General features: G+C 47.6%; 1 protein-coding gene across 2 annotated transcripts in view; it reads right to left on the minus strand.

Moving 5' to 3' along the window:
- IREB2 (iron responsive element binding protein 2) overlaps window positions 1-11436 on the minus strand; it is a 42113-nt gene that overhangs the window by 3192 nt on the left and 27485 nt on the right. For both annotated transcript variants that reach the window (XM_025893038.2, XM_073882130.1), the window contains 10 exons: window positions 10177-10336; window positions 9367-9502; window positions 8225-8309; window positions 7747-7903; window positions 7147-7271; window positions 5103-5207; window positions 4865-5007; window positions 2665-2812; window positions 2457-2579; window positions 478-663 (listed from right to left, as the gene is read on the minus strand). In XM_025893038.2, coding sequence (XP_025748823.1) covers window positions 478-663; window positions 2457-2579; window positions 2665-2812; window positions 4865-5007; window positions 5103-5207; window positions 7147-7271; window positions 7747-7903; window positions 8225-8309; window positions 9367-9502; window positions 10177-10336 — 1368 coding nt within the window. The remainder of the gene's footprint in view (window positions 1-477; window positions 664-2456; window positions 2580-2664; window positions 2813-4864; window positions 5008-5102; window positions 5208-7146; window positions 7272-7746; window positions 7904-8224; window positions 8310-9366; window positions 9503-10176; window positions 10337-11436) is intronic.

Genomic DNA, 11436 nt, shown 5'->3' on the forward strand with positions numbered 1-11436 from the left:
CGTATCACCTATGACGCTAAACCAGGTGCTGCAGACTCTGACTGACTAGTTAGGGACGTTACACCCACTGCTCACGTCCACTTTGTATTAACCATTCAGCGTGCGTAATGTCTGCTCCCCCGTCCCTGCGCTCCGCCCAGCGCCCGCTCCACTCTGCGCCACCACCCCCCCCCTCGCGGCTGTGTGCCTGGCTGGATTCCAATCCCACGGGCACGGCAGCAACGGGCAGCCAGGCAAAGGCCGTGGGTGCATGCCAGCGGGCAGCCGTGTGTCGTCTTGTTCTCTGGACTAGCTAGCGCTCTGTGTTTCCTCAGAGTCTCCGCTGCATTAAGTCGGGCGTCACAGGAAACAGCCACCTTAAACCACAATGTATGTTCGCTAAGTCACGCTAGTGTGCAACGGACGATCGTTTCTCTCCAGCTTCCACCTAGCTGGGTAAAGAGTGTGCAATCGCACACTTGAGAATCGGAGAGGTACCTTTATAGTTAACGTAACTCCAGGAGACAGTTCTTCAGGAAACGCTAAAGAAAACGTTTCTCTGCCGGAGAGGCCCAGGGAATCTGCATTTTCTCCCGGAAGGAACTGAAGTGGAGCTATGCCAATTCCAATCAAGTGATCTTTGTGAATTTTTTCGTAACTTTCAGCCAAAACAGCTTTCACACCCTGTAACAAATGTGCATTTTATTTCTTCCACTCAGCTCTTCAAAGTTGCTTTATTGGACCATTTTCAAGGGAAAAAAATTCTACTTTTGGCTCCTTCTATAAAACTTGTTAACCTAATACCACACACTAAAGGTCCGTGCTGTGTCGAAGTATGTACAGATGATTCTTCTGTATTTTCAGGCAGCTCCCTAACTTCTTCTACCCGCCCCTGTGCCCTGCAGTGCTGAGTCAGCAGCACCGGCCAGGTAAGAGCACCCTGGGGGGGCGGCGGCCTGGCTCCAACGGGGCTCAGCAGGGTCTGTGATCCTGGCAGACCCACATATGTGCTCAGCAGCACTCTCCCTTGGCCTGCCACACGAACACAGAAACAGAGAAGGGCATCCCACAGTGACAGAGGAAACAGGAGACGTGGATTCTACAAATATTTAGAAGCTAAGTGACCCTGAGCAGACATCCAACAACAGAAACCATCAAATGAATGTAGAAAGCGACACCAGTAAGGTTTGAGTCCATTTCCAACAACAAAACCCTGTCCTCTGGAGAAAACAAGCCAGAGAGGCTCCGGACCCATGACTGTCAAGTTTCCCTATGTCCTCCTATGGAACCTTTCCCGGACCTTCTCCTCCAGCCATAAAATTTCCCCCTGCTGCTTGCCCTAAAATTTTAACGCCACACACACAGACCGTGCATCTGTTTAAGTACTACGTGTTCATCTGTACTCCATTTACAAAGAGAGTGACATGTTGTTACCACCCAGGAATCAATTCTCAGCCCTGTGAGTGCCATCGCCTGACAAGAATGGAATGGATGCCCTGGACTGAGGGGGCACTGGGCACGGGGAGGTGGGGGGGGAGTACGCCATTGGAAATGCGCACTAAGTGCTGGTCTGCGTCCCTGGAAGTACTCCCAGACACGGCACATGGGGCTCTCCTAGTCCAACAGGTGGGTTACCGTCCACTCATCTACATAAGGCCCATCAACAGACAAAACCCAGCCAACACCCCCAGCCTGGAAGCAGTGTTTCAACGTCTAACTGAATAGACAGTTTAGGAACAAGTATGAGCGAAGCCTCCAACATAAAAAACAAAGACAAAACTGTGAGAGAAAAAAGGGAACCTGTACCTGTAATTAATATTCACAACAGGGATAATTGTCATCTCAGGAAGACGGGAGAATCTGGCTTATTCCTACAGCTCCTCTGAGTATTTACCTTCTGGGGAGGCTAAGGACTCGACAATGGAGTGTGCACGATCCTGACAGCTGGGAGGGCGGCTGACCGGCCGCTCTGAGCGTTTGCGAACAAGCACCGGGGCAGAGAGCAGGAGCGCACGTGCCTGACGACCCTCTCCAGCGGCCCCCACCCCTTACCACACTTTAGCAAGGATGCGGGGGCCAGACGAGCCTTCCTGACAGGCGGCCAGGCACCATCAGCTCCTACCCCGTGGCCCACCTCTGAGTCTGTTAACCCCAAAAGAGAAACCTAAAGGCAGGGGGGCAAGTAAAACTCTCAGTGGGCACAGAGAATCAGCATTCCAGAGGGTCCGTTTAAGACAGGGGCCTCCTTTCCCTCCACTGTACTGATTTCTGCAAGTAAGACCGATGGAGATCTAATCTAATCCAGAGTATTAAAACGCAACTAGATCAGTACAAAATATTGTATGTGATCTCACCAAAAGGAGTCCCAAATAAGCAAAAAAAATCCAAATGAGCAAACTAAACTCTGACAGGGTGTTACTGACAAAAGGGAACATTTAGAACTCAATTTTAAGAAGATAAAATTGAAGTATCAATACCAGCAGATATGGTCCTTTGGCAGCCCAGTCTCTGGAATTTCCAGAACCATATTTTTTCCCTGCTAAAATGATCAGCGGGACCCCTTCCTTCTGGTACAGCTCTGCAGCCTCAAACACATCCAGCTGTGGAGAAAAGACAAACAGAACATCTTCAGTATGAACCCGGATCCAGGCAGCGACTGCCCAACGGCTCTGTGCGCATCCTTACCGTCTGTCCTGACGGGAAATGGATTGTTTTGGGAGCTGGTTTTCCAAGGAACTTATTAAACAGTTTGATATTCGCGAACGTGCCTCTTGTCATCACAGCGTCGTTGCCTCTGCGGGCCCCGTAGGAGTTGAACTCACGAGGAGTAAGGCTGCGAGAAATCGTGAAGCTGGTTTCATTTCAGATGGAAAACCATCACACATTACTGGATCATAAAACTTACTGAGAAACACTTTTTATAATGGAAAATTTTGAGCACGTACAAACATGGAGAAAACAGGGGAACAGTGAATGCCCAACTGCCCGTTTCTTCTAGAATCATCCCCCAGTGGGTGATTTTGAAGCAAACGCAGGTAACATATTTTCAGTGCATGTATCTATGTTTCTCTAAAACACCAGCCAAATCTGGAATCAGTCATCTCTCCAAGAAGCACTGGTTGTCTGTACAGGTTTCCGCTGAGGACAGAGCACCCCAGGAAACCTCTCCCACGTCGAAACAGCATTAAGGGAAGAGTAACCACCCCTTTCCAGAAATTCACATTGTGCTGTCTGGCTTTCACCAAAACCCCATGCGACACGAGGATCCTTAGATTTCTTTCAGTTAGTGCGAACATAAAGGTGAAGCACGAGGTGACCTCGCCAGTGGGAGTTACAGCGGCAGCACCGTAACCTGGGCGGGGGAGGGTGCTCGTTGCTGCCTGGTCACAATACGCGTGACCTTTTAGGGACAAGAAACAACGGAGCATAAGCAAGAATCAGCAAACAAAGCAGATCAGTCTCTAAGTCGGTCTTTTACATAAAAAGGCAGTAAGTTTTCTAAACTTGTATGTTTAAGCTTCTTACTTCAGGACAGACGTGATGAGGAGTTTAAAGGACCCCAAAAAAATCCTGACTGATGAAAACTAAGAAATCTGTATTTATATGTTAGAATGTAGTATACAGCAGTTACATATTTGAGAAAAGTGGGGACATTTTTTGGTGGATACTAGGTCACAATTATGACCAAGATAAAAATCATGACCAAAAAGATTTTATTTCTCACCACCACAAGTAAAAGCCGTGTGTTTCAAGTTCTAGCAAATGGAACTGCTATTAGCAACTTCCACCAAAAGGTGTTTTAAATTCATACCAGACTAGTTAACCAGAAAAAAAATTCCAACACAAATTCCACAACAGCACCAATGAGATTGTGAGCGGAGCCAGGAGCATCATTACGCGAGCGACCACGCCACGTGCACCGAAGCGACCGTGATGCAAAGTCGTCGCCCGAACAGCTCTGGCATCTGAATGCTGTCCTAACTCCGCCTCTGGTGTCCACACAGCTTTTGACAACAGAGCAACTCCACATCAATCACGTAGAAACGAGATAAAATCTTTCTAAGCTTAGAGTTCTAACTCCCACATCAATGATGTTTACATTCTCTTCTATTATTCTTGTAAAAGTTTAGGCTCAATGGGCAGAAATTCATTGAGATCGAGCCTACCTCACACACACTCGCTTTATTGTCCACAAAACACACATTTAAACTCTGCACTCCAAAGACAGGAGGAGCCATCAGGGTTCACTTGGAAGGTCAAACAAAGCTGACTTCTCAATAAAGTCATATTGGGGAAAAAAAAAAAAATCTTGTTTCCAATCAGTTGTTTATTTAGACTACCAAGGGCTCGATTTAAAATAGCAATTTCCATTTCTAAAGTTACAGGCAAAAGCAGGTACACCAGGTACCCTGGCTACTGCTGACGTCAGATTCAGTGGTGATCAGGTCCCTGTGACGGCGGCCTACATAGCCGAACCCCAAATGACACGGGGTACAGGCGCCAACTCAGCACACCATCGAAAATCTGGGTATAACTTCTGACTCCCAAAACTGAATACCCTTCTGATGACCAGAAACCTTACCGAGAACATAAAGTCAACTTAACACGTATTCTGTATCATACGTATTACATCCTCTATTCCTACAAGTCAGCCAGAGAAGACAAAGTGCTGAGAACATCACAGGAAGAAAAACTGTACTTATGGTCCTGGACTGGGTTTATCAAAATAAATCAGTGTATCAAAATAAATCAGTGTAAGTGGGTCCAGGCGGTTCAAACTCGTGCTGTTCAAGGGGTCAAATCCATTTACTGGGCAGGGAGCGTGACCAGGAGACTCTGAATCCAGGAGGAAGGGGACATGCGCACCCCGGGGCTGCGTACCCACCCTCTGTTTGTCAAGTACTTGGCAGCGGCGCTGCTCCTGGCGATGCTCCCCGCGGGCGATATGTGGTCTGTGGTGACCGAGTCCCCCAGATACAGGAGGACATGTGCATTTTCAATGGGCTGCAGGGCAACTGGCTCTTTGGTCTAAAAGGCAGAAACAGTGAAAGGCATTTACTCTTCATGAGGTTTTTTTGTTCAATAACAACCTTGAAAATATCAAAGAGTGAAATCATACTTACAAGCTTATCAAAAAATGAAGGACATCTGATGTACGTGGACTTTAAGTCCCATGGAAACAACACAGAATCCGGTGCTTCTAGGGAATTCCAACGCTTATTTCCCATCTGTGAATGTGAGTTCAGTTGATGAACAAAAAGAAAAGATAAAATGGAGTCAGACAAAAGAGGCTTATGAATGTGTTCAAGGGAATTAAAAAGTCCTTACGTTAGAAGGACCTATAAAAAGGCCTTCTTCATTGGGAAAGGAAGCTAAGATAGTGCCATTCTAGAACATGGCATTTTTGGACATTTGCTCATCAAACTCCAGCACACTAGATTTTCATGAATACTCTGAGATTAAGTTTTAATATAAACTGAACATAAAAGACTTTAAAAAATCCAATAAAAGGGTTAAGGGTTTAGAAAAAGTGATTCATGTAGTAAAGAAACCGTGCTGGGGGACGCGCTGCTCACCTTCAAGAGCATGGCTGAGAGAAAACCCTCTGCTGCTGTGAGGGTGCGTGTTTTCCCCACACGGTCCCCCCTCAAACCCCACACGACGTCTCGCCGTGGTTCTGCATGGCCACCACGACCAGCGGTCCTGTGCCATGGCCACCTCGCAAACGGGACTGCTCCAACCCGCCAGCCCAACTCTGTGCATCCTTTTTATTTAAATTTAATTTTTCAAATTTTATTTTAAATAGACTCCACACTCAACGTGGGGCTTGAACTCACGAACGAGATGAAGACTCCCCCACGCCGACTGCGTGGGCCAGACGCCCCTGCTTCTGTCCCTCCCGTACAGCCCTCCCCCGCCATGTTCTCCACATGGACACAGAGCAGTCCTCCTGAGTTAGCAAGCCTCTGTGCACAACCTCGCAAAGGCTCCCGTCACTTCCTTCAAGACTCCATCCACGTTAATCACGGCCTAAAACCTCCTCTGTAATCTGAGTCCCCGCGTCTCCCCAACACCAGTTCCCACCACGGCCCTCACTTCCTGTGGGTCAGACACCCTGGCACCCTCATCAACGGTCCCTCTGTGAGGCCTTCACACATTCACTCTGCCCGGAAAGCCCTGCTCTTGGTCCAGATGTACGGAAACTTGGTCACCTCCTGCAGAACTGTGCTCAAGACACATCCTGTTTTCGACCACTCTAAGTAACTCTACTCCTCAGATTGTGGTCAGCTGGCTCTCTTGACCCTGCTCTGCGGCTCTCCACACCACCTACCACTTTTTAACGTATTGTGTGATTTGCCTCACAATTCTGTTTACAATTCCCTGCCCACCTCTCCCCATGAGAATTTTGTGTTTTGTTCATGTATCTATTCCAAAACATCTAAGAGTGCCTGGCATGTAGTAGGGGCTCAATAAATACTTGTTCAGTGAATACCTTTGCAATCTCATTATCTATATTCTCAGTTTTGTTTTTAAAAAGTGTGAATATATGTATTTGCTTGTAGGTGCACAAAACCTCTCTGGAAAGATGCCTGAGCAAGTGACGTGCCTCAAGGCCCCTGAGGAGGCAACACAGGCAGCCAGGGGGCAGGAGGGAGACTCCATGCTTGCTCTTACTTCTTCTGAACATTGAGTCATCATCTAATGGGAACAACAAACAAGGTCCGTTTCTATGAATTCTGCCCATATTCAGGATGCTTGCTACCCATTTCTAATAAGTAAATAAGACCATTTTTTTTCCTAAAGATTTTATTTGAGGGAGAGAGTGAGCGAGAGCACAGCTGGAGGAGGGGCAGAGGAAGAGGGAGTAGCAGACTCCCCGCTGAGCAGGGAGCCCGATGTGGGACTCGATCCCAGGACCCTGGGATCATGACCTGAGCCGAAGGCAGACGCTTCACCGACTCAGCCACCCAGGTGACCTAAGATGGGTTTTAATACTCTAAGCTATTCTCCCAGATATTAGAGATTCCAAATACAAAACGATTATCACTTATTATAACCTGCATGTTCAAAATAATGTGATCAATTTTTATTAAATCCAGAAAGACCCATGAAATAAAGAAACACTGCCATTTATTGAACTACTTAAGAAACAAGTGAGCCTCTTACCTCCATTTTCTCTTTCAGTGCTTTAAACATGGACAGTACGACACGCTCTTCCTCCATCTGGTGGACCTCCTCTCGGCTGGGCCAGATGTCCTGCAGGTAAATGCTCTTGCCAGTAGCGTCGGTGCCTGGAGAGAGCATTGTAACATCAAAGTCAGTATAAAAGTAATTCCCTCCAGGGGCACCTGGAGGGCTCAGGTGGTGATCCTGGGGTCCTGGGATGGAGCCCTGCGTTGGGCTCCCTGCTCAGCCCGCTTCTCCCTCTGCCTCTCCCCCCTGCTTGTGCTCGCTCTCACCACCCCCAGATAAATAAAATCTTAAAAAAAAAAAGTAATTCCCTCAAGGTGTTCACATCTTTTCAAAAACCTATCCCAGAAACCAAGTAAACCACTCAATACCAGACTGCTTCAGGCATAAGCAGCTAAAAAAACAAAGCCTTTGTACACTTTATATTCTTCATATGAATACAGAAACGAATGACTGCATGACAAGATTTCCTGAAGTAATTCAAAGAGTGGACAGTCTAAGAAGCATTTCAGAAATACAACAACTTCTGGAGCAAAAAGCGTGTGCGGGTACGTTTGTGTGATAAACGAATGATACCTAACGGCTCCGTCTGGAAGTCTATATTCACTGTGCCTGCTATGGCGTAGGCTACCACCAATGGTGGGGAGGCAAGGTAATTGGCACGAACACAGTCACAAAGACGACCTTCAAAATTTTTGTTTCCAGATAAAACTCCACAAGTAACCAAATCACCCTGAAAAAAAATACATATACTCAATTTAAGAGATGGTACAAATTCGGATAATCACATACATGCAATCTCAAATATTCTATGTCTGAGGGCAAGATAGCCAAAGAGCATACTTCTAATTATTAGACATAAAACTATCAAATCCTATGAATGAACTAATTCACTACATCTTTAAGGGATTATTTCAAGGATCTAAAAATGATTCTTTTAATCATTTTAAGATTCACTCTTCCTAAGAGGTGTAAGAACCACAGAAATATAAATACATCAATATATATTTTCTACCATTTAACAACACAATATATGGTTAAGAAAACCCCTTACCTGTTTGACTGCATTTAAAACTGCTTCTGATACGGGTGCTGTATTTCCCACGCAGGTTGAACAGCCATAGCCAACTATTTCGAATCTGTATTTGGATAAATACACGTGATTGAGTGGAAGGTCGTTAACGACTGTAAAGAAAGGGCCAGCCGGGTCCCTCACTGCCATCCCAGTGATGAGCTGCCTGAGCGCACACACCCACCACGCGGATTAACCCCCCTCAGTCTGTCTGTCTGACCGTCAGGCGTGCTGTCTGTACTGAGTGCAGGAACTCTGACAGAGCATCCCCAAGTGCGATGTGGCTGCCTAAATCCAACACAAAACCTGTACGCCGCACAGGACAGCTCCCCACATACAGCTGGAAGATGACCGTTCAAGAAACGGATACAGAGCTTCCATCCAGGGTTAACCCAGCGGCAATGGTGAAGCCTACGCCTCAGACAGACGGGGCGGTAGCTGGGAACGCCAACGCCAGCAGATCTCTTAATTCTCAACCCGCCAAAAACCCAGAGAAAGCCCCTGACAGAAATCCCACGACAGTACAACTAAGAAATTGCAGGTATAACTCTCAAAATTACTTGCAGCCACTCTTCTAAAAGCAAAAAAAGTTTTCTTAATTTACCAGTCTTGCAAAGGAATTGATTTTTCTAAGATAACAGGCTCCAAAATACACAGCCGGCACCAATTATTTCTTTTGAGTCCATGAGAAATGGTAAAGTTAGTTTCTACAAAGTTTGGGGACAACTTAACCCATGCTTCACAAACCCAGTAACCTCACAAAAAGTCAATTAAGACAATTTGGTCCATTAATGATGCAGCCATTTTGCTCTTGATGCTGTCACATTTTGCTCTTTCTGAAAACTGACCTCCCCGATCAGAAACCACGCACCCCCTGGAGCCGCTCCTGAGGCACATCTGTCTTTACATCCGCACGCCAGAGGCCGCGCTGGGCCCTGCTGCTCCAATCTGCTCAGTCCATGACCATGGAGGGCTGAGCCTCACACTGCGACATAGTGGAAAGGTAACAAGTACAACAAAGCCTATGTTTCCCATCTTGTCTCTGCACGTGAAAAGGCTCTGACAGGGGCTTCCCTCCCTGCAGAATCCCAACATCCACGTCAACAGCAGTGACCCGCACTTACCCGAGCTGACTGAGATACGGTAACACGCCACTGGAACTGAGATAATGGGTCACCATCCCACTGCCTGGAGATAAACTTGTTCTTATGTATGGCTTAACCTGCAGACCGGCGTCCACGGCCTTCTTAGCCAGAAGACCTGCACGGTGAACAGTGACGCAGGCCAGGTCAATCTCGTGCAAGGGTTGAAGTCCAAATGCATGAATTTACAGTCATTATTTTGTCCATTTTACTCTATTGATGTGTTTCATTTAAAACACACACAAGATTATACTGATATACTAGCCTTTACTTTGCAAATTCAGATACAGCCTGATGTCATGGCATCACACACACACTTGGAAAACAAGGACATGTAACGATATTATGTACACGCACAATACACATCACGACCCTTTCAGATGCCATCGTGATGGCAACTGCACACTTATTCCACACGACTGTATACTATCAGTGAGCGGTGTCCACTTACAACCCCCGCCAATAATCTCTTCCTTCTCTTCTCAGTGGACTCGAGTGCACTGCTGTGGTCAACTGTCAAGAGATTCGCTGACTGACTACACTTCTAGATTAACAGAAGCAGGTAACAACCGAAAACTAACAGACATGTAAGTTGTAGTAAAAAAAAATTTACCATCCGTGTAACGAAAACAAAATTAATAACATAAATCAAACTGAGATTCCTTAAGACCCAGTTAAAATCTCGGAAAGTGTCTCAATATTAAACAGACACCGGTATCCACGCATAACCTAAGACACAAGGTGAGTGTGGCAGACTACAAACTCACTCAGGAAAGGGAAGGGACAGCCTACCTGCGGCGAGCATGACGGACGGATTACAGTTGTTGGTGCAGCTGGTGACCGCAGCCATGACCACAGACCCGTGAGACAGCTGGTACTCACTTCCTTCGTAACGAATAGAGACGTTCTCCTTCTGCTTCTCGGCCGCAATCTGGAAGCCTTTAAATCCCACCTACACAAACATGCACATAAATACAAATATTCTGGGTACGCTCAGACAAACTTGCAGTTCTGACCACGCGTGAGAGGTGCTGAAGGCTGCAACACTCAGTTGTTGGACGTCGGCTGGAGTAGGAGCCTGAATGGTCCCGACACAAGTCTGGTGGTGTTCCTAGCTCCCCGGGATGTGGATCTTACCGACCGCGGTTCTCAACAGACGGTACAGTCACGGCCCTGTTCTGGGGGTGTGTGCAGAACGCACGGGGCGGGGCTGGCTACAAGCCGGCAGCTCTGTGCTCATCACGCTACGTTACTCCCACACAACACGACGACACACGGCAGAAAGCAAGCTCTGGAAAGAGCACCAGATCCTGCTGCTCCTAATAAAAGAGTTCAGGTTTTAGCTGTGATTCTCACCAAGTACAGACCCGGAAAGTCAGAGGTCACGGCTGTTCAGTTACATTCACCAGACGTTACGGGCGTGAGCTCATAGTGCAGAGTTCGACAACAGTGCTCTCCGCCACAACGCGAGAGCCGTGACCATGGGCAGCAACTGAGCGCCTGAAATTAGGCAGCTGTGATTACGGACACCACTGACGTCTGACCCTCACAGCAGCCTGGGGACAGTGCCAGATGACTAGCTTCCGACAGGACGGGGCCGACGGGTCCTCTTGTATGTGCCTCACACACAAGAACACAGCAGCTGCCTGAGGTTGAGGCCCATGCTGGCCCTCCGCCACCCAGCACGAGAAGTACTTGGCCCTCTGCCACCCGGCACAAGAAGTCCTTGGTCCTCTATCACCCAGCACGAGAAGTACTTGGTCCTCTATCACCCAGCACGAGAAGTCCTTGGTCCTCTGCCACCCAGCACGAGAAGCACTTGGTCCTCTACCACCCAGCACAAGAAATACTTGGTCCTCTATCACCCAGCACGAGAAGTACTTGGTCCTCCGCCACCCAGCACGAGAAGTCCTTGGCCCTCCGCCACCCAGCACGAGAAGTCCTTGGCCCTCTATCACCCAGCATGAGAAGTCCTCGGTCCTCTATCACCCAGCACGAGAAGTAGTCGGTCCTCTATCACCCAGCACGAGAAGTACTCGGTCCTCTATCACC

The sequence above is a fragment of the Callorhinus ursinus genome, unplaced genomic scaffold (assembly GCF_003265705.2).
Source record: "Callorhinus ursinus isolate GAN/ISIS: 27379988/994484 unplaced genomic scaffold, GSC_fseal_2.0 scaffold45, whole genome shotgun sequence".
Lineage (NCBI taxonomy): Eukaryota > Metazoa > Chordata > Mammalia > Carnivora > Otariidae > Callorhinus > Callorhinus ursinus.